Below are 23,774 nucleotides of genomic sequence, written 5' to 3'. Positions count from 1 at the left end.
AGAACACTTAAGAAATGTAGAAATGTGTCGAACCAGATCAGAATCCAGCAGCACGTCATGTTTAAGGCTTCAGTGACGTGTTATCTCTCAGGAGGAGTCTGTGCTGAGATGTTCAACGTTTCTTAAAGATAAAATGTCTTTTCAGCTGTTATTAGTCAGCTTTATGTCAACTTTATTCTGCCAACAAAGTGTTAATGTCAGCTTTTTTTTTGTCATGCACTTAACTCTCCGAGTTAATACTGATCCATTTAACTTTGACCTTCTGTTGGAACTTCAAACTCCGGGTTAATCACCTCAGAGATTAGGGTTAGTTTGAGTTTGTTTGTTTGTTTGTTTGTAAGTTTGTTAAACCTGCTTTTTGAAGCAGGTTCCCAGTATCCCGACTTTTTAATTCATTAATCAGGTCTCTGTCTCATCGGCTTTCGTCGGCTCGTCAGGTCACCGTGTCCCTCTGAACTCTGTGGTGCAGAAGTGAAGGTCTGTTACGGCTAAAGACGGAGACAGTCTGCTGCTTCAAGGTTCACGGAGGAGGCCGGCACCTCTTGTCTGGAAATATAGAATATTATAGGGGACAATATTAACTGGACGTGGGAGCACCTTCACCTGGCAATACATTTCACTGATTATCTAAATTTACAGGCGCCTGTGTAAACAGTAATCAGAACCAGACTGTTCTTTGATCCATGTAAACGTCATGGCCACGAATAAACCGTATAACCATGACAGGACCCGGCTCAGAGGAGGTGGGCGTGTTGTTCATATAAAAAGTCTCACAAATAGTAGAGTAGCCAGTGAAGAACAGAGGCAGTGTGAAGTTCCTCTCGTCTGCACCCACAGTCCGACATCAGGAGGCTCCCGTGGCTCAGAGGTCAGAGTTCACACCCCTCTGTTCAATGTGATAAGTGGCTTTCAGAGTCGGGATTCATGTGCTCCGGCTCGAGTCGCCCTCATTTCCCCTTCATGTCCTCATTGATCTGTTCTTTGACCACAACAGAAGGATGTTGGAAGTCTGCAGGACGCTTTCTGAAAGGCTTCAAAAATAATCTATACACACGTTTACAGCGACAGCTCACTGGGATGCGTTTACTTCTGTAATCTGGTTTTTAGGGTGAATATTAACTTGAACTTGTATTTCTTATATTGTTGAAATTAATGGCTACTAAATACCTGGCAAAAGGGATGTAGTATATGTAAACATTTAGTGTTGAGAATATCTGGTTTGGTTCGTTACACACTGAATCCTGAGCTGTCAGAAATTATGACGTGAATGTGACACTCTTTTCTGACACCTTTTCAATCATCATGAACCAAAAACATGCGACAATAACGGATGATAGACGAGTCCTTTTCTTTTGGTCAGCCTATTGCTGCTCCGTCTAACACGTCCTTGTTCCTGTGTCCAGGCTGCGATGCGGGGAGCAGGGAGGAGGCGCGGGGTCCAGCCCTGAGGAGGCGTCCTGCGGCTGGGAGGAGCGCGGCCCTCCTGCGGCCCTCCTGTGGCGCTCTGGGACGCTCCTACTAAGATGTCCCTCAGCAGCGGCCCTGCAGGCGGGAAAGGTGTGGACTCCAACGCGGTGGACACGTACGACAGCGGTGATGAGTGGGATATCGGTGTTGGCAATCTGATCATTGACCTGGATGCTGACTTAGAGAAGGACAAACTAGAGATGTCAAGCAGTAAGGAGGGGGGGGGCATGGCCACCCCTCCCAGCGCCGTGGCTGCTTTACCTGACAACATAAAGTTTGTTAGTCCTGTGGCCAGCACACAAGGCAAGGAGAGCAAATCCAAATCGAAGCGTAGTAAAAACTCTAAGGAGAGCGTGAAGGCGCCGGTCTCAGACGGAGCTAAGAAGGAGGTTCAGGGTCGGTCCCCCGGGGACCCGCCCCCCCAGAACCCCACCTCTACCCCAACCAAGGGAACTGACAAGTCCAGTAAACCCTCCCGGATCCTCCCTGTGGTGAAAAAGGACAAGGACGGGGTGTCTGGGAAAACGAAGAAGGATAAAATGGAGGCTGTGGCCACCGGAGCGGTCAACGCCGAGAAGGAGTCCGGGGCCCCCGTCCTGCCTTTAGGGGCCCCGCGCAGCAACCCGTTCGAGGGCCAGCAGAACCCCGACTCGGCCCCGGCCGAGCTCCTCGGGAATATGGCGCTGGACTCGGCGGGGATTGGCCAGGCTGTCGCCATGACGACGGAGCAGGAAGAGGTCGACAGCGGTGACTGTCGGAACATGAAGAAAGTCGGCGGCGGTGAGAAGGTAAGAAGATGAAGGCTTTAATGTTTATCGCATTAAAACGTTTGCACACTCCGGCTGCTGCAGGTCCGTTTCTACTTTCCCTTTATTTCCACCAGATCTGTTGCTTTGTGGATTATAATTGTTGTCAGGAGATGACGGTTCCTTGGCCTGTCTTTGTTCTTCCTCGCATGTTACTGGTTTCATGCTCACATCTGTTGAGGTTCACCCCAGAGGCCGTTGTTAAATACGAAGCCCAGATGATCCTTTACTTTCCTCTCGTTGTGACATCACGCAGGTTTTCTGAAAGCTTGCTGGAGCTCCTCGAGACACCGAAGACACAAAGCAGCTTGTGCTCCATTTTCCCTTTTAAGTCATGAGTCTGCGGTGTGGAGAGCTCGTGGGAAAAAGCTTCGTATCAGTAGGTTCATGCTGCTCCTCCCTCGGAAAATATGCTGACATCGGTGTTGTTATTGTCTGAATAAATTGCTGCTCATGTGTTGATGCAGTAAACCTGTTTTAACATGTATGCAGACTGTGTATCGGGTCTGGTTCGGTTCTGTAGAGGTTCAGTGATTTTTTTTTTTTTAGGCTAACAAGCTTTTCTGGGTTATTACATCGTGAATTTTAGGATAAACTCTTCCTTGAACATTTAAGTCACACAAGCAACGCACCAGGAAACGTTGGTTTTGGCTGTGCAGCAGTAATTACAGCTTATTTCCCGCTTTATTCAATTTTCCCTCCTATTTTTTTTATATATTCAATATGTTTTGAATTGTCTGCAGACTAATTTCATCTCCTTCCGGTGTTTCTTGATGAGACCTCAGCCTGAACGTTACGTTAGCTCCCGAGGAGGAAGACGCTACAGCTGGAAGGATCAGCTGCCCGGTCGACCGCTGCGACCAGCTGGCCGCCGGCCGTCACGTCGGGCCCATAAACTGCAAACAGATGTGTTTACGATGTTCAAAATTGACTAATTACAATGAATTGGATAAATTGTCCAGCTTCACAGCTACTAGCTGCTGCTGATCTATGTGACATAAAGACAGTCCGAGCGTAGAAAGTGATTAATCTGGTAATAAAAATCAAACCGCCACACAGTCATGTAAAGCAGGAAATGAGAAAAGTCAACCTGGAATTGTTTTTTAATTCAGACCGGCTGACTCGGCTCTCTGGTTCCCAGGTGGCAGCACAGGTTCACATTTATGGTTTTTCTGTTTAGGTCTGCTGACATGAAAGTTTACAAATGGAAAGCTGTTTTCTACCTTTTTCAGCTTGGTCATTTATAGCAGCAGAGTATAGAGCAGACGTATGCTCCATATTAAATAACTGGTTGTCATCTCAGACACGGGGGTGTGCAGAGCATCATCACTTTGACCTGCGGTTCAAAGGTGAAGCTCACCTGCTTTTCCCACCTGAGATTTCTTCTTCTCTTTGCTCGGCAGACGATCGGTGAGGATGACGTCACCGGTACGACACACCGGAGACTCCTGACAGATTTTGTCTGCGTCTCTGTTCCCGATCTTTATATGCAGTCTATGAGCAGTTTTAAGTTTTAACTAATAAATGTCAAGTGATTGTGGCTTTGCGTCGCTGATGTTACGAGCGTCCGTGCGCAGACCTTCCTTTTTAAACGTGTGTGTCTGCACAGTGCAGCTGAACAGATGAGGTCGTGTTCGCTGGCCAACGAGCATCATCTGAGAACGAGCTGCGAAAAACGCAGTTCTGTTTTTAGATCGTTCTTTGACCTGAAGCCCCGTGAAGACGCCACCTCACCAACCAGTGCATCAAGGTCACACTTTCTTCTTTCCAGGGTTCGAACACGGTTGATTTAAAGTAAACGCCGACTGTGAGTGGAGTTTAAGGAGGCTGTTGGTTCAAGGCTAAAAGTGCTGTTGTGAGTTAAAGGTGATTCAGATGAAGGCTGCTGATCCAAAGTTTAACAGACTGTTGACTCGAGGGGAAAATTCAGATTTATTGGTTGATTGAAGGTCGTACGAGTTTAAACGATTTTCAAGATGTCAAAAATAATTGAATGTGCTGTTGATTGCAGGTTAAACAGGCTGTCGTATAAAGAATTCAATTTCTGTTGATGAAAGGATTTAATATGCTTTTAATTAAAGGTTTAATAGTTGTGAATTTGAGGTTAGACTCTTGATTTAAAGGTTAAATTTCTGTTAATTTAAGATGAACTGTTGATTTAAAGATAAACAGGCTGTTGATTTCAGGTTAAACGAAGTGCAGCCCCCAGAAAGAAGTTCAAAAATCTTCATTTGATTAACAGTTTGATTTATGAAACATAAATGAGTGTTGAAGCCAAGAAGCCGTCAGCTGACTGCTGGTTTGATTTCAGACTGCAAAATGTTTCCGAGAGACACTTTCTGGAAAACCACTGAAGCCAAATGGCCGGAGAGTGTGTCGACACCACAGACAGAAACAGGTGGACAACTCAGACTAAACAGAGGAAAGGCTGGAAAAGGAGCGAGGCTCTCTTCCCATTGGACGGTTTACATTAGAGGAACGATTACAGAGAGATGAGCTCACCAGGTAATAACATATCTGGGTGTTTCCAGCTGCTCGTGGAGTTTGATGGCCAACGATTCTTTCAGTGATTATTTTTAGTGGTCAACGTCACTTCCTCAAGATGAGAGTTTCTTATTGGAGTTTCCCCTTTGACCTGATGTTTCACAGGAAGTGTCAGTTTATGGTGCACAGAGCTGCTCACCTCGTCTGAGAGCAACGTCGGGCATGAAAATGGCTCTTTTGCTCTGCTTTCATATAATGTGGCGTAACGCCTAAAACCTGTTTGTCTAACACATCCGTCATTTCAAAAAACATGAAATAGAAATCATTAAATGGGAGGTTGTAGGTTTCTTCAGTTAAGAGTTTGTCCTTCCTGCTGTTGGAGGTTTCGTCCTGTCGAGAGAGTTTGTCCTTCCTTCGGTTGGAGGTTTCTTCCTGTCCAGAGAGTTTGTCCTTCCTGCTGTTGGAGGTTTCTTCCTGTCCAGAGAGTTTGTCCTTCCTTCTGTTGGAGGTTTCTTCCTGTCCAGAGAGTTTGTCCTTCCTTCGGTTGGAGGTTTCTTCCTGTCCAGAGAGTTTGTCCTTCCTTCGGTTGGAGGTTTCTTCCTGTCCAGAGAGTTTGTCCTTCCTTCGGTTGGAGGTTTCTTCCTGTCCAGAGAGTTTGTCCTTCCTTCGGTTGGAGGTTTCTTCCTGTCCAGAGAGTTTGTCCTTCCTTCGGTTGGAGGTTTCTTCCTGTCCAGAGAGTTTGTCCTTCCTTCGGTTGGAGGTTTCTTCCTGTCGAGAGAGTTTGTCCTTCCTTCTGTTGGAGGTTTCTTCCTGTCGAGAGAGTTTGTCCTTCCTTCTGTTGGAGGTTTCTTCCTGTCGAGAGAGTTTGTCCTTCCTTCTGTTGGAGGTTTCTTCCTGTCGAGAGAGTTTGTCCTTCCTTCGGTTGGAGGTTTCTTCCTGTCCAGAGAGTTTGTCCTTCCTTCGGTTGGAGGTTTCTTCCTGTCCAGAGAGTTTGTCCTTCCTTCGGTTGGAGGTTTCTTCCTGTCCAGAGAGTTTGTCCTTCCTTCGGTTGGAGGTTTCTTCCTGTCCAGAGAGTTTGTCCTTCCTTCGGTTGGAGGTTTCTTCCTGTCCAGAGAGTTTGTCCTTCCTTCGGTTGGAGGTTTCTTCCTGTCCAGAGAGTTTGTCCTTCCTTCGGTTGGAGGTTTCTTCCTGTCCAGAGAGTTTGTCCTTCCTTCGGTTGGAGGTTTCTTCCTGTCCAGAGAGTTTGTCCTTCCTTCGGTTGGAGGTTTCTTCCTGTCCAGAGAGTTTGTCCTTCCTTCGGTTGGAGGTTTCTTCCTGTCGAGAGAGTTTGTCCTTCCTTCGGTTGGAGGTTTCTTCCTGTCGAGAGAGTTTGTCCTTCCTTCTGTTGGAGGTTTCTTCCTGTCGAGAGAGTTTGTCCTTCCTTCGGTTGGAGGTTTCTTCCTGTCGAGAGAGTTTGTCCTTCCTTCGGTTGGAGGTTTCTTCCTGTCGAGAGAGTTTGTCCTTCCTTCTGTTGGAGGTTTCTTCCTGTCGAGAGAGTTTGTCCTTCCTTCGGTTGGAGGTTTCTTCCTGTCGAGAGAGTTTGTCCTTCCTTCTGTTGGAGGTTTCTTCCTGTCCAGAGAGTTTGTCCTTCCTTCTGTTGGAGGTTTCTTCCTGTCCAGAGAGTTTGTCCTTCCTTCTGTTGGAGGTTTCTTCCTGTCCAGAGAGTTTGTCCTTCCTTCGGTTGGAGGTTTCTTCCTGTCCAGAGAGTTTGTCCTTCCTTCGGTTGGAGGTTTCTTCCTGTCCAGAGAGTTTGTCCTTCCTTCGGTTGCAGTAAGGACTTTACTATGTTTACTGCTGTGAAATAACCTGTTTTTGCTTTACAACTGCACATAAATCTCACAGCAGAAACCAACAGAGAACGTTACAAGTCTTTCTGGGAAACCACAGTAGATGGTGAAAGTGCTTTAGTTTGAAAAAGTAAATTAAAGCATCTGAAACGGCTATCGTACCCCCTGACTCCTCAGCTCTGTAACCAGAGTTGCTGAAAGTGTGTTAAGCAGAAGAAGTCACACGTCTGAACCTGACAACTGCTTCCTCTTCTGGAACATACTCCCTCAGCAGGAGGCTGAAAACTGGTGTAATTGTCCTTCATAGTTTAACTGCAGGTAATGAATGACCAGAACGTCACCTCCTGTCTCAGTAATGATCCAAGGTCGGGTTCAAAACTGTCAAATCCATTCAAACATATTCTTCCTCTCCTTATTCATTTGTTCTAAAAGTCTAGATTGAATTCCAGGCAGCTTTTAAAGGGTATAAAGAAGACTTTTAGGTTTCTGCTTTGTGGAGTCCTGCAGTGTGTACGCACATTATTAAACCTTGAGACCTCAGAGTTATTCTAGTGTCCTCAGTGTGTCTTCCTGTAGAGACATAGCTGCTAACTGCCAAACCTGTTCTTCATTGATAACATTTGTCTGAGTGTGTGGAAGACAAAGGAGGACATGGAGACATGTCCAAGTAGTCCTCAGGGTGTTTTTAAGGTCTTGGAGATGGTGACGAAATAGTGAAGATTTTTTTTGGATTGGGATCGATATTGAAACGATATCGCTGTTTAAAATACCAACTTTATAAAATTCCTTTCAACAAAAATGAAATTACATTACACATTACTGTAGGAATCTTCAGTTTTAATGCACTTTAGAGGGGCAGTGTAACCTAGATTATTTTCTGTCTCCAATTTACAGATGTCCCCTGAAGGCCTCACAGGCATGTTATCGCTAGATGCTACAATTTACGAATGTTCCCTCACACGAAGAGTGAGAACAGGAGCTGTGCTGCCTAACTAGTTACATCCTGCAAAATGTAGTGTCAATATTTTTGAAAGTAGTTTCAGTGTTATTAAAAAAAAAAAAAAAAAAAAAAAAACTTCAAATGACCTAAAAACATGTTTTTCTACATTTCAGTGTTGTAAAAAGCTCCGTCACGGTTTCAAAAGTTGTTTTCAACGTGTCAAAAAAAAAAAAGTGTTGCAATGTTTGAAAAAGCTTTGTCGGTATGTAAAGACCGATGTCTGGTACATACTTCAGTCCTCCATCGATCCTGCATGGAGGAGAACATTTAACCTGAGGAAGAAGGTGCGTGTGTTCAGTAGCTGGTCGTACGTCTGGATGGAGATCCTTCACGCAGTTCCTCTGGTTTTTCAGGAGTTGTGTTGTGACCCGTGACCTCCGACCTCCTCTTTATGGCCCACAACTTGTGTTTTTGAGAAAGTATAACTAGACTGCGGTGTAGCAGCAGCTCTCACACCTCGTGACGGGAGGAGCTTTTCTCAAGATCTCTGCAAAATCATTTACATGCAAACAGATATGTTTGTCCTGAATAGAGAGATTAAAGTAACAGTTAAAGGCTACAGCATGTTTTACAGTAAATCTAACATCCCTCAGTAAGCCAGTAAATCATTTGCAACAATTGTAATAATCGAATTGTTAAAGTTTTCTGATTATTTTCCAGAACAACTGAGCATCTTTGTTGTTTGGACAAAATCAGACTTTTGGAGACGCTGTTCTGGATGTTATTAGGAACTGGAATGGACTTATTTATCTCTACGTTCTGACATTTTATTGACTTAAGGATTTTAGTTGATTGAATAAAAAGTTGTGAATAATAATGATAGTAACAAACTTTATTTGTTCTGCACCTTTCATACAAGAAATGCAGCTCCAAGTGCTTCACAGCAAGAAAATGACATGCAGTGTTTCACAGAGGAACATTTAAAAACGTAGAAAAGAAAGAAAATTAAACACAAATAGAGTTAAAATATAAAATAACGCAATAAAAAAATAAATAAAAGCACATTTGTTAGTTGCGATCTCTGTACATCAGTTTCTACCCTGAAGTAAAACCAGCTGCACTGAGCGGCCTCCTCGGCGGTAGGACGTCGTTATAAAACCTCGCAGTAAGCTGCTCAGCCGTCTTGTCCGGTATTTTGAATTTAGCTGGTTGACTTCTCACTGGGATGCATCGCCATGGTAACGTATGCTGCAGCTCTAACCTGCTCCGGAGACGTCGGCGATAACAGATCAAAACGTACACAAGAGAAATTAGAGTAAAGCAGGCTGTAACACATCTCGCTGCCTTTTCACTGAGTAAATGTTGCATGTTGCAGAGAATTCATTTCAAATTTTGGGGTTTGTATTTAATTTTTGTAAATATCTTAGTTGTGATGTTTTCCTAAGTGCTGCTGTGTGGACAGTCCGACACGGCTCGTCTTCTCGGGGCGGACCGGTCTGTCTGTCGGGCTGCAATCGCAGAGTCTGTTGAGGCTGGGTGTCCGATGGTTAATGTCATTTTTCTTTAGATTATATGAGCGTCATCTGTGAGGAGGCCTCATGATCAGCTCTTTATGTTCTCCTCTTGGCACTGGAGAGTTTGTAACGGGAGGAGCTGGTTTGTTTTAGGTGTTTATAGAATTTAATTGCTCCATTTGTATCCTAATTAAAAGGTGAAATTGGTCCTGTTCAGTTCTGTATTCATTGTTAGAGGTGTTTAAAGGAGCTCTTACAACCTAAATACCAAACGGTAAAATAGGTCCGTTTGTAGATTTCATTATTTCAACGATATTCTCCGATATATCTACTTTTTTTTTTTTTCCTTCCCTTGTCTCCGAGATCATTTAAAGCCAGATTGAAACTTGCTATTGAGTTTTAATGTTACAGATACGAGCATTTTAAATCAGTGCAGCCCAGTGAGAATCCGTTTGGGTCTCCCCGACTGGGTCGCTTCTAAAAGACAAAAAACTATGGTCTTTTTCTCAGATTTTAATATTGAGAAGTTCTGCAGACGATCCAGTTGCTGTTGTTATGCCTCTTTAGATGGCGTTAACACACGGGAACTTGGCTTTGAGCTCGAGGAGCATTTATTTACAGACAAACTGCCTGCTAGCAGGTCACCATCATCCTCACTCTCTCACACTCTCACAGAAATTGTGTTCTGTGCTCATTCGGATCCTAAGTGTTAAAATTTAAGGAACAATCCCGGTACATGTTCAATAAAACGGACCCCGTGTTTGACTAGCTTTCCAGGCTAACCCTGCTAGCATGCTGTGATGGACAACAAGTAGTGCCGAGTCAAAACTCACTCAAATTTTTGTGTACTCAGTTTGTGGCATTCAATATCTGTTCAGAAAATCCTGTAAAAGACGAGTGCCAGCTTTGCAGTCTGTTAAAGTGCAGCAGTAGAAACCTGTTTATTATTTGACAAAGTGTCAAGTGAGTTATTTGTCACAAAGTACTTGGAAATCAAAGTATTTTTTTAGTGGAGTGAAACAGTTTTCTATCAGACATGTTTCTGCTTTCTGTTTTCACCCGTTTGTTTCTGTTACAAAGAACTTCATTCGGCCCGTCGCTCTTCTGCTCTCCTCCAGATGGAGTCTCCGGTCTCCACCCCGGCTCCTCCTCCTCCTCCTCTGCACCTCCTCGGCCCCGTCGCCAACAGCAGCGACATCTCGTCTCCCTGTGAGCAGATCATGGTCCGCACGCGCTCGGTGGCGGTGAACACGGCCGACGCCGCGCTGGGAACCGAGCCGGAGTGTCTGGGACCGTGTGAGCCGGGAACCAGCGTCAACCTGGAGGGCATCGTGTGGCAGGAGACGGAGGACGGTGAGACCAGCGACCGCTGACCTGACCCGAGTTACCTGACCACAACCAGCTGAAGGGGAAGAACTACAAATATGTGTTCAGTTCATTCATCTGTTCGGCAGACTTTAGTCCTCGTTTGATCGTTTGCTGAAGTTGGATAATTGGATATCGCTGACTCTCAGGACCAATCAAGCTAAATTAGTTCTGTTCATTTCATTGTTAACTTGCAAGTAGAAACCTACAAATGAAGCAAATAACAATGATTATCTCATAGCAGTTTCTCATAATCAGTTTGAGATAAACTGTATTTAACTTCCAATAAATTCATTCAAAAATACACAGAAACTGTGGCAGCATCCAGTCTGACAGACAGAATAAGTTCTGAGACGCATCGGCAGCTGAATCTCTACAAGAGTTAACATGCGTGTTGGTTTCCACTGTTGGAGACGGCATCTTCTTAAAACTGGTAAATTATCATTGAATCTGCCGCAAAAACAGATTTAGGTTTGGAATTGGACGTAGTTTAATTAGACGCGAGTCCTCAGGTCTCGGACCACCGACACAACCGGCAGCGGTCGTGGAGGTCGGAACCAACTGTGAGACGCTCGGATAGAAATCAGTCCAACAGCCGTTTGGATTCAGTTCCCAGTCTGCAGAAAACCTGAATACTATTCAGCTCCGACACCAATGAGCCTCTTATCCAACCTTTAATTTCAGGACACTGTCCTCTTTAGTAAAGACCAGGTCACAGTGACATCAGCTGCTCCTCACTGTTACTTTCTCTGGTTGAAGTGAGCCAACGATTCAGAAGATTGAATCGGCTTCACATCGAGTCTGATTGTTTGCAGCTGAAAAGACGCGTCGCTGTTTAACGTCGCGTCGCTGAATAAATCCACGTTCTGCTCGTAACGTCGTCCCTGCCGAGCAATTTGAAAAATATGTGTGCCGAAGTGAATTGGAGGAAAACTCACTTCCTCAAAGACCCTAAACGGGTCTGAGAGCTGTTGATGTGGAGTTTAACCGTCCGTCCGTCTGTAGGAATGCTGGTCGTCAACGTCACCTGGAGGAACAAGACGTATGTCGGGACCCTGCTGGACTGCACGAGACACGACTGGGCGCCTCCAAGGTACACAAACACACACACACACACACACACACACAAAATGTGATAAAAAAAAATCTTTTGATTTAAAGAGCTTGTACGAGGGACGATCAGATGTTCCTGTTGGTTCTGTTGAATGAACAGAAAATAATAATTATCCACTTCAAAGGGAAATGAACAGGACTTGTTTTTCCAGTCGGAAATAAGAACTGAATGTTCTATGACGATAAATATTATTTCACGTTGTGAGATTGATATAAGTTCGAGCTTTTGTTTTAATTCAAGTCGGGGTTATCTGACAGAAAGCGCTTCACTTAAACATTTCAACTTGAACATTCTCTTTGAGTGAAGCTATAATTTCTGTCATCCCAAAAGAGGGAAATGATAAAATGTTATGTAGTTCATGTAGACCGATTTCAATTTTAAATCAAGATTACAAACTGTATGCATCCATCATGTCCAGGAGACTGGATTCCTTCATTTCTGACCTAATTGACAGCGATCAAACTGGTTTTGTCCAGCAAACCCAAGATAATATTAGACGCTCTCTTCATATTATAAAAAATATCGGGAAAACCAAATCAAATGCCGTTTTAGTCAACCAAGATGCTGAAAAAGCTTTTGATTGCGTGAGCTGGGAATATTTGGTTTTGCTGAAAAGTCAATTAACAGTATAAAAGCTCTATATTCTGCCCCGACAGCAAGAATCTAAATAAATGGACGTCTTACTGACCGAATAAAATTGGAAAGATCCACTCGTCAGGGGTGCCCGCTCTCACCAACCCTCTTTGCACTCTACATGGAACCCTTAGCACAAGTAATAACAGAACGCTGTGATATAAAAGGAATTCTGATAAATAATAAGGAACATAAAATGGCATTATACGCCGATGATGTATTACTATACATCCGTGACCCAGATGCCTGCCTCCCTAACCTTTTAGATCTCCTCGACATATTCAGTACATATTCAGGATACAAGTTAAACCTGCAAAAAACTCAAATATTACCATTTAACTACAATCCATCACCCCTTATAAAGCAAAGGATACTCATTAACTGGTCTCAGAAAGCAATCAAATATCTTGGAATTTGGTTAACTCACTGTACTAGTGACTTGTATTAAAAAAAAAAAAAAAAAACTATGAAATTGTAGTACAGTATAGTTCTTTGGTGTGATAATGGTTACGAGGCTAAGTGGAAGGAGATGGAAAATGAATGCAAAAGTATCCCAGGACGAGCGAAGATCGCAGACCGCAAACTAGTGTTAACTTATTGTGACCACCTGAACCCCATCGTCTCATTTACCCTTCACACCTGGTTTGAAGTTATAAAGCAATTCAATTTGTGGAACCAGTTAAGAAAACTCAGATGGCTTGAATATGACACAGAATTTAAACCCAATAGTATAGATCCTAGACTCAGGTACTGGACAAACCAAGGTATTACTGCCTTCTGCACAATAATGGAGAGAAACACATTACAATGTTTTCAGGCATTGAAGGTAAAATACAATTTGGAAAAGTATGATTTTTTTTTCAGATATTTACAGTTACAGCAGTACTTTTTAAAATAAATTAGGAAACATGAGGTAACTATAGAACCTAACGAAATTAACTGTACGGGCATACATAGGTAGTTCCAAATCAGTAATTTCAGAAGTTTACCAGGGATTTACAAAGGGCAGAGGAACTACCACAACATATATCAAGGAGAGATGGGAGAAAGAACTAGAAGATAAAATACCCAGTCAGCATGGGAGAATATGTGTGAATCTACCAGAAGGAATAACAGAAAATGACAGGTACCTCCTGGAAATATTAACAGTAGCGGCAACAAAAGCAATCACTTGTAAATGGTTACAAGCCGACCCACGTTCAGTAGAAAACTGGACTGACATCATGAAAGAAATCCACGATGTGGAAAGATTGACCTTCCTGCTGAGACTAAGGACACATTCATAGCAAGGTGGACAAAATGGAGCAAATATTTGTCAGAACAAGGAAATAGGCAGGAGACTTGTCCTCCCTAACCTCACAAGCTTATGGATTTAGTTTGCTGTAGATGCTCATTATCTCTTAAAAAGACAAGTACTCTCTTCAAGCAGGATGCTACTCCAGGTATGGAAGTCCAGATCCAAGTTTAAGAAATGCTGTGTAAAGAACCCTCTGAATATATTTTTTTTCTATCTGTTTGTTGGGCTGAATTTATGTTTGACACGATTGTCTGACGACGTTGTTGTTGTGTTTTATGGTTGTTTTGATGAATTCTTTTTATTTTTACTTATTTATTTGTTTAATCTGTTTTTTCTTTTTGGTCTTTCTTTGTCAGTTGCATGGTTAATTATTTACATTTTGTCTTATTTTTAAGGGATTTGTTTCTCATTGCTGTAAAAATACCTTAATAAAATATTAAGTATAAAAAAGTTGTTTTTTTTTTTTTTTTTAAACATTTCAACTTGAACTTCAAACATGAGGTGGAAACCTCGACTGTGACGCTGTTGAAGAGGTTTTCTCTGATCTTCCTCTGCGTGTCTTTCCAGGTTCTGCGAGTCTCCCACCAGCGACGTGGAGATGCGAAGTGGGCGTGGCCGGGGAAAGAGGATGCGTCCCGGCAGCAACACGCCGCTCAACGACAACAGCAACTCCTCGGACAGCAAAGGCAGCAGCAAGACACGCGGCGCCGCCGCCAACAGCAAAGGTCGGCGCGGCAGCCAGACGACGAGCTGCGCCGACGACGCCAAGGCCAGCCCGTCCTCCGCCAAGAGGAAAACCAAACCCGCCTCCGACATCGAACCCACCTCCAGCTCTGAGGACACCAAAGCCTCAAAGCGCATGAGAACTAACTCCACCGGTGCTGGACCTCCTCCCTCCGGAGGTAAAACGGACCCCCTGCCCCCCCGCAGCTGGACCAGACCTGCTCCTCCCCCATCCTCATCGACTGCCCCCATCCCAACTGCAACAAGCGGTACAAGCACATCAACGGGCTGAAGTACCACCAGGCCCGCGCCCACAACGACCACGACGTCCGACTGGACCAAGATGGAGACAGTGAATATGGAGATGACTCCGCCCTCCATCCTGACCCCGCCTCCTGCAACGGTGCCGCCATCTCCCCGGCCCGCTCCACCACGCCGAAGGGGCGGGGCTTTGACGCTCCCTCCCCTTCGTCGGGCAAGCAGGCATCAAAGGGGAAAAAGAAGGCCGGGGAGGTGGAGCCTGAGGTGACGGACGGCGGCGAGGAAGGGGGATGTTTGACCGACGAGGCCAGCAACGACGGGATGGACGACAGAAAGACCAAGAAAACGGCGTCCGGAGGGAAACCTGATAAAATGAATCAGAAAGGTTTGAAGCCCGCCCGCCCCGCCGCAGGGGGGGTTCCCTCACCCTACTCCCTGCAGGCCTCCTCCCCCGCTCTGGGCTCCGTGGTGCAGTCCGTACCGAAGAGCCCCCAGCTGAAGAGCATCCAGCCCAAACCGCAGCCTCTCACTGACCCCGCCTCCAGCCCCGCCCACGCCAAGGACAAGAAAAAGAAAGACAAGAAGAAGAAGGAGGGGGGGAAGGAGGGGGACAGTCCGAAAGCAGCGGGTAAGGCGGGGAGGCCGGAGGAGGGCAAGAGTCCGTACTCTGACGACGCTTTGCTCAACGGCTCCACGGAAGCTCACCAGAGCCGGCTGGCCAGCATCAAGGCCGAGGCCGACAAGGTCTACAGCTTCTCGGACAACGCGCCCAGCCCGTCCATCGGCGTCGCCAGCAGGATGGAGGCCGGCCTCGCCCCCCCGCTCCACCTCAACCAGAACGGAGCCGACAACACGTCGGTCAAGACCGGCAGCCCCGCCTACTCCGACATCTCCGACGCCGGCGAGGACGGCGAGGGGAAGACGGAGGGGGTCAAGGTGAAGACGGAGCCGGATTCGGGGCCTCGAGAGACCGCCAAGAAGGCGCTGTTTCCCCCTCAAGCCCCCTCCAAGGAGTTATCGTACTACCCCAACTACGACTCCTACTACTCCCCCAGCTACCCCAGCCCGGGGGCGGCGCCGGCAGCTCCGCCCCACGTGGAAGGTCTGCAGCTGAACATTAAGAAGGAGGAGGACCTGGAGGTGGCGGAGGAGAGCAAAGTGAAGACGGAGCCTCCGGAGGAGAGGAAGATGGAGCCGAGCCACCAGCAGCCGTCCGTCATCCAGCAGCGCCCCAACATGTACGCCCAGCCGCTCTACTACAACCAGTACTACGTCCCGCCCTACACCTACCCCCCCGACCAGGCTTACCACGCCCACCTGCTGGCCTCCAACCCCGCCTACCGTCAGCAGTACGAGGAGAGGCAGCGGCAGGCGGATAAGAAGGCGGAGGGCAAAGAGCGCGAGGCCTACGGGAAGGAGGAGTGGAAGCAGAAAATGTCGGTGCCCCCCACCCTGTCCCGACCCCCGAGCCTCACCGACCTGGCTGCCAAAGGGGGGCCGAACCCGGCCAAGCCCAAAGAGACAGCCGCCTCAGAACAGGCCAAGTCGGTCATCATGGCGAAGGGGGAGGAGTCAAAGGCCCCCGCCGCCCAGGCCGAAGGTCTGAAGGTGAAGCTGTGTGAAGCAGGGCATCATGGGAAAGAGGAGGCCAAGCCGGGGGTGGAGTCGGGCAGGATGGCTGGCGTAGAGCCCGCCATGTGGTACAGACAGGTAACTACGTCATATGTTGAATATAAGATGTGGCGGTCCGTTCCAGCTGAGTCAGCAAATCACTGCAAAACTTTCAGAAGGAGTTCTTCTGTTCTTCAGCTGACACATTTATAATATATATATATATTATATTTATTACACAAATATAACAACACTGGAAACCACTCATCGTAGAGTTTTAGACAAATGTTGAAAAGTAAATCTGATGATCAGGAAGGAATCAATAAAGATTCTACACATTTTCTACAAAATCTCACCGAGCTGTTGCTCGTGTGAAAAAAGAAATGAGTTTAAATCTCCATCTACAATGAACAATTAAAATTGATTTAATGTCTTTCGTTTTCCTCTTTTGGAGGACAAACTGTTGCATGTTGTCAGAGTGAAGGTCATCTGAACTCGGTAATCTCTCTTTTACACCTTTATACAGTTTAGCAAACAGCAGTGAACACACATTTTCATGTTTAGACTTGTTTCCTTTTGCAGGTTTGGAGTCACGCAGATATCTGAGATTATAAACAGCTGATCAGAGAAAACGTATTGTAACAGAACAACGAGCACAAAGCTCACCAGTCTCACCGTTTCACGCAACGCAGTTTACCAACTTCCCGTCGCCAGTGATCTTAAAAACGTCTTCTGCTGCGCCTCCACCAGAACCGTTGAGCTGTCACTCAAAATGTCATCTGCCAATGTGCACATACTCCTGAAAAACCCGCTGACCCAGGAGGTAAACTCCCACAGCGCACCAGAAAGTTCTGATCTGAGGGAACTAAAGAAAAGGACAAATAATTAATATCAAGAAAAAGACCAACAGTTTACACAATTATACACACAGTTGGTTTGCAAGTTTTACTTTACAGTTTTTTGCTTAAGTGAGTTTTATTCTCTCAAATTCTTATTTTTGTTTGTTTTGAAAGAGTGAGTCCATCTTTAAAAAAAAAAAATACATTTTAGGTAGATTAGCAATAAAAGCATTTTTAGTTTTTTATGATATAATCTCTATTCACCAGATAATTTCCGGCTCCTGAGATGTTTCTGTTTCACCATCTCCTCGTTTGAACTGTGACGTGTTTTAACAGCTCTGATAAACCCGATGGAGACGTAGAAGTCTCAGTTTATTCAACAACTTCAGCGTTTCTAATCTGCACGTCAGCAGTGAGACGCTCGTCCTCGCGGTTCGGTTCGTCCTCACGGTCCTCGGCCACATGTCTTCTTCTCTGCAGGAACCGGACTCCCGCCTGTGGCCCTACGTCTACCCCAGCAAATACTCCGAAACCCCCAAACCGCAGGAGGAGGACCGGTGGAAGGACGAGAGGGAGCGGGAGCGAGATAAGAAAGGCCGGGAGGAGCGGCAGTGGCCGAAGGAGGGGCTTCAGAAAGAGGAGGCGAAGGAGGGGGCGGAGGGCAGGACGCCGCTGCCCCCGGAGGAGCACCGAGGGGTCGGGAAGGAGGTCCGGCCCCCCCACATGCAGTTCCCCTCGCCCCTGGCCCAGCACCAGAGCTACATGCCCTACATGCACGGACCTTACGCCTACAGCCAGGGCTTCGAGCCGGGCCACCCCGGGTACCGAGGCATGCCCTCCGTCATGATGCAGAACTACCCAGGTAGGAGGAGAGAGGTCACCTCTTTCGGCTCTACGTCGTTCGGCTCTACGTCGTTCGGCTACACGTCGTTCGGCTCTAGGTCGTTCGGCTCTAGGTCGTTCGGCTCTAGGTCGTTCGGCTCTAGGTCGCTCGGCTCTACGTCGCTCGGCTCTACGTCGTTCGGCTCTAGGTCGTTCGGCTCTAGGTCGTTCGGCTCTAGGTCGTTCGGCTCTAGGTCGTTCGGCTCTAGGTCGTTCGGCTCCAGGTCGTTCGGCTCCAGGTCGTTCGGCTCCAGGTCGTTCGGCTCTAGGTCGTTCGGCTCTCCGTCGTTTGGCTCGGCTCTACGGCGTTTGGCTCTAGGTCGTTCGGCTCTACGTCGTTCGGCTCTAGGTCGTTCGGCTCTACGTCATTCGGCTCTACGTCGTCCGGCTCTAGGTCGTTCGGCTCTACGTCGTTCGGCTCTACGGCTCTCTCTTTGAGCAATAAACCAACTTCTTAAAGGATCCCATTCAGGAGTCGAGCAGTTGTTAAAAAGTTGAGAAAAGTGCATCCAGTTTTCAGCCGTATTAATCAGTCCCTCCAGGATTTTTGTTGTGATTGTTGTTTAAAAATGTTTGTTTTTTCAGAGGATTACTCAAAAATTGCGACGTAAGTAGCAGAGTTGTAAGTGAGGTTTTATTTGCGTAAAATTGCAGGAATTAGAAAAAGGTGATTTAAAAAAAAAAATGTTAGCACTACCTGATAAAGGAATAAATCTGTAATCACTTCCTGTGATAATAATCCTGCTGCACATCACAGAAATAGTTTAGTTCTAATCAGTTTTTATTTATCTACTGAAAAAAAGCTCCTAAAAGGTCCTAGAAGCTGCATATGTTTCCAGAACAGACCGTCTGTGACTGGAATATAGAAACAAGGACGACATCAGCCTTTCAAAATAAGAGCTTTAGATGCTGTTTAATTCATGTTCATTCAACACATAGACCTGCTGGATGAAACAAACAAAGAGACGTCTCTGACAACTGGACGTGTGGACAAAACTCATTTAACATCCAGTAATATGGAATCACTTCCTCTGATCACAAACATTTAATCACTTCCTGTTTCTCCTCTTGTTCCGGTGGACAGAGTTTTATTTGGTGATGAAAACAGGAGCAGAAACTTTAAAATAAATTGCAAGCTCCTGCAAGTATTGTGCAGATTGTATGAATTGGTGTTGATGAGTGATTTCCTGGAGGGACTGATGAAGGTGTGCCGACTCAGCAGGTTGATAATCAGACTTGATGGTTTAAAGCTTCACGTTCCTCCCGTCGACGCTCAGACGGTTGAACTCTGACTTCTCGTCCTCAGGCTCGTACCTGCCGCCCGGTTACTCCTTCGCCGCCTACGGAGGGAAAATGCAGTCGGGGGAGGACGGGGAGAAACCCTCCAGGTCCAGTCCCAACGTGAAGCCGCCGAACGAGGCCAAAGCTCTGGAGCTGCTGCAGCAGCACGCCAGCCATTACAAAAGCAAATCCCCGTCCATCCCGGACAACAAGACCCCGCACGAGCGGGACAGAGAGAGGGAGCGGGAGGGCGAGCGGCCGCGGGCCTCACCCTCCCAGCGCATCCTGCCGTCCCATCATCACCTGGGATACCCTCTGCTGTCGGGACAGTACGACCTGTCCTACGCCTCAGGTGAGACTTCACAAGGACGACACCTGTTTGTTGTTTGTTGTTTGCTTCAGAGACTCGAGATTCCAGTTGCAGGTTCGTGTTCAGCGGTTTGTTCGTCGTGAAAACGCTGCAGGAGAGTTTATTCGGTTCATCAGGAATTCTCACGACTCGGCACTATTTCATCCGAGTGTAGAGACGCTGCGTTCAGCTTCAGAACCAGCAGACTTCAGTTCAGGAGAACATCTGCTTGTCTTCTGTTCAAACTGCCTGCAAAAATCTGATTTGTCGTCTCCACATTTCATTTAAAAAAGTCTGAACAGCAAAACGAACCCACATGAAATATGATTCTGATCCAGAACCACATCTGGAGGTTTGAAATGTGAATCCAGTCAGATTTCTACCGATGCGTCTCAGTCCGGACGCTCTGCTGGCTCAGATCGGATTTCTTGCGTCACACGGTGATGATGTCATTTTTCAGAGACAGAATGAGCAGAATCGATACCGAGATATCAGGACGACGACAACAACAACGGTCCACGAAATAAACCGTCTGCCACAACTTCCGTGTTGAAAAGTCGCTGCTAACACGCTGTCGATGAGGTGCCACTAAAACATATCGATCCATTCTTTAATTAAATGTTTTATTCGTCACCTCCTGGTTTAAACTGAGGACTAGAAGGTAAAAGCCGACCAGCTGATGGGGACGGTGTCATATTTCTAACAGATGTTCCTCGTCCACACATTTTACAGTCTGTGGACGTAGCACTGATGCATTCTGGGTAATACGTCCAAACGTTCCTTCTTGCAGGCCTCTCCTCCTCAGCCATCGTAGCCAGTCAGCAAGCGTCCGCCCCGTCCATGTACCCCCCCGCACGGAGGTGAGAACGGTAAGACACACACACACCTTCATTTTACATTAACACACTCCTACACACTCCTACACACACTCCTGCACACTCCTACACACTCCTGCATGTTACATGATTATATTCATATTTATTCACATGTTTATTCACATGTTTATTTACATGTTTACTTACATGTTTATTTACATGTTTATTCACATGTTTATTTACATGTTTACTTACATGTTTATTTACATGTTTATTCACATGTTTATTTACATGTTTACTTTTACATGTTTATTTACATGTTTATTCACATGTTTATTTACATGTTTACTTTTATTTACATGTTTATTACACACATGTTTATTCACATGTTTATTCACATGTTTATTCACATGTTTATTCTTACATGTTTACTTTATTCATGTTTATTCTTACATGTTTATTTACACATGTTTATTTACATGTTTATTTACATGTTTATTTACATGTTTATTTACATGTTTATTTACATGTTTATTCACATGTTTATTTACGCCCCAACACAACTCAACCGATCACGTCGGCACGAAACACGTTAAAATAAGTCTGATTCAGATTTTGCTGCCATTTTGAAGAACTGTGAATTTAAATGTTTTCAACATTCGGAGCTTCAAAATGTCCCAAAATCATCCGGAGAGGAAATGATGTGATTGTGTTTTGAATGAAAAGGACCCCGTGTGGGTTTTAAAAGTCTAAAACGAACTCGTTGCGAGGCCAGCTGTGCTGCAGCGGAGCACAACAAATAAATGAAGTAAACGTTGTTTATGCTGCTGTCAGCACGTATAAACGGTCGTAAACAGGAAGTGTCGGGAACTATTGATCTGCTGCCAATAAACCACAGAAGAAGAAGAAGAGGACGAGACGACATCCTGAAAAAAAGCTTGCGGTCTTTTCTTCTGAGGTTTTTAATATCAAATTAAAAATGTGCATGAACACTGATGATGAGATTTAATATGAATATGTAACACGAACACAGCAGCTGAATTAAACACAATGAGTCATGACGTGTTGAACCAGCAGCAGGTCTTCCAATCACGTCCTGTCTCCTCCTGCAGGCACACCTGATTGGCTGACCTCCACCCTTCTGAGTCATGTGACCGGATCACATGAAGAGGCATCTGTTGTAACATCAGTTCAATGGTGTTTTGTGCATGTTTGATATCTTCTGCCTGGATGTCCGGCCGGCCGCTGCGCCCCTCGCTGGACCGGACCGGCCCGGAGGGGATTGAAGCCTTGGTTCTGCCGGTTCTGCTGGTCCCGGCGGTACCGGGCGGTACCGGTGGTGCTGAGGCGAGCAGGCTGCAAAGGTCCGTGCTCACAGACTGAGGACCGAGTGGACCTGGTGGGCGGAGACACACAAAGGTGCTGACGGAGCTGTTTGGGACGTAGGACGGAGCAGCTGGTGTTATGGTGGAGAGGTGGGGGGAGGGGGCGGGGCCTCTCTGCAGTGAGGAGGAGACGGACGCTCCCCCGTCTGTCAAGTCGGTGTCGTTTTATAGCACGCGGTCATCTCACCAGTTTTTTTTATTTCATCCTCATGTCAGCGTTGTCCTTTAACCCCAAGACTTTATCTGCAGCGACCTTTGACCTCTCTGGGAAGCAGCGACTTCGGCTCCGGCCTCCACCGGACATCCCGTCACACCTCCACCCGGCCTCGTAGAAAATAAAACAAACACTGTGGACAGAGGAGGACGAACCAATCAGAGGACGGCGTCGGGATGACCGACCGACTGACTGACAGGCAGGAAGTGGAGCGGCCTCAGGCTCCGCCTCCTCAGTGTGTTGCTGTAATGTACTCTGTGTATATGTGTGTGTGTGTGTGTTGGGGTGTGTGTGTATATGTGTGTGTGTGTGTGTGTGTGTGTGTGTGTGTGTGTGTGTGTGTGTGTGTGTGTGTGTGTGTGTGTGTGTGTGTGTGTGTAAATACTGTACAGAGGAATTATTTTAAGAGCCTGTTGGAGGATGTTGGATTTCCTACTCTTCTTTTTGTCTGGTAGCCTCTGCCTCTGTTTTTCTACTGTTGTTGATCTGATATTAAACCTGTCGCTGGTGGAACGGCGCTCGACCTCCGCGTCTTCATTCATCCCCGAAACATGGAGCCAAATCTACCGCTGACCTGCAGCATCTGTTCCCTTTCAAAATAAAAGTTTAAAATAAGCACGTTTGTCATAAAACAACCAGATTTCTGTTTTCAGCATTTGACATGTTGTCGTTGTCCGTTTCCACTTTAATATCGATTTAAATGATTTGCAAATCATCCGTTTTTAATCACATTTTCCACTTTTTCTAAACTAGAAGTAACAAACCACGTTTTCCAGCTTCAGATTGGAGCTTCTTGTGATGTAACGTGACACTAATGAAAGCTGCGTTAGTTTGTGCGTCTGAGCGTCGTCGGTGCGGTTTGTTTGTTCACTGAGGATTTTGTTTAAAGCCACTTGGACTTCTTCACAGCTTTAAGAAGCTGAGAAGAAAACATTTGAAATATCCGTTTGCACCAAGAACACAAACTGCTGCAGTTTATGTTCAGTCCTTCCACCTCTTTGGTGTCTGGAGCTTAAATTATAATATTAATAAAGTCATCAGGCCCTGAAGATGAATTTGTTTTATGACGTTCCCATCGGCCTCCTGCTAAACATCAATAGCAGCTTTTATGTATAAGTTTAACCTTCAGTGGCTTTTTATACATTTCGGAGCTTCTCCTAAAGGATCATGAAATGTTTGGACACATGACAAACAGTAAGATGAACATACACTTTCTTGTTTACATCATTTAATTTAAAGTAGACTAGATAGAAATATATATACAAGGCTCATAAATGATAATAAAAAGCTTCTCTTTTTTTTGTCAGATACAGTCCAAGAAAAAACATGAATAAATTTAACTTGATAAACAATAAATGACACGCTGCCTGTAAATGTTCAGTATTTCCAGTGAACACTAGTTTCTGGATCAGATTCACAAACATCTCGACAGCCCGACATGTCCTGATGTAATGTTGTTGTCCAGCCACCAGGAGGCGCTGCTGCTCTGTTAACTTTCAGAGGATTTCTTTCACTGAAATCACAAACTTCTGAGCATGAATTCATTCAACAGTAATTTCAGATCAAATCCGTTTCATTTGTGTATCACCGGGAACATGTAGGCTGAATACACAAAACTGTATCTGACCACTGCATTTCCCAGAATGCCTTTAGACAACCTGGAAATTCATCATAGTGGGAAAAGATGAAGGCTTCAATAACCGACGGATGACGTCACTGCCGGTTGCTGCTCGAGTCTTCCTGATTAAACCTGAGTTTCATTTGAAATCTACAAACCTGTGATTTGTTCTTGTGGATTTGAAATGAAAACATTATAAACTTAATCAAAGTTCTATTGAAGAACATTTCATGAAAGTTTGACAATAATCAGCGTCGCCTGCTTTTGGGAGGTTTTCCAGTTTAAATTTATTTTTTTAGGACTTTTCAGAGTTCTTGCACATTTTACAATATTTGTTAAAAATATTTTAC

At 45.6% G+C, this 23,774-nt stretch overlaps 1 protein-coding gene across 1 annotated transcript in view; it reads left to right on the top strand.

The window, feature by feature from the left end:
* znf609a (zinc finger protein 609a) overlaps positions 1-22,323 on the top strand; it is a 35,337-nt gene extending 13,014 nt beyond the window's left edge. Inside the window, 9 exon segments of the mRNA XM_069714467.1 lie at positions 1,404-2,255; positions 10,156-10,390; positions 11,408-11,495; positions 14,014-14,365; positions 14,368-16,140; positions 17,361-17,742; positions 19,069-19,395; positions 20,183-20,261; positions 21,320-22,323. Coding sequence (XP_069570568.1) covers positions 1,524-2,255; positions 10,156-10,390; positions 11,408-11,495; positions 14,014-14,365; positions 14,368-16,140; positions 17,361-17,742; positions 19,069-19,395; positions 20,183-20,256 — 3,963 coding nt within the window. The 5' untranslated portion in view covers positions 1,404-1,523 and the 3' untranslated portion in view covers positions 20,257-20,261; positions 21,320-22,323.
* The last annotated feature ends 1,451 nt before the right edge of the window (positions 22,324-23,774 follow it).

This window comes from Brachyistius frenatus, unplaced genomic scaffold (genome assembly GCF_029030835.1).
Source record: "Brachyistius frenatus isolate BFR_SWC_R1_liver_20210118 unplaced genomic scaffold, ASM2903083v1 Contig_131, whole genome shotgun sequence".
Taxonomy (NCBI): domain Eukaryota; kingdom Metazoa; phylum Chordata; class Actinopteri; family Embiotocidae; genus Brachyistius; species Brachyistius frenatus.
Note: the sequence above shows the minus strand (reverse complement) of the source record. Positions and strands in the feature narration are given on the sequence as shown.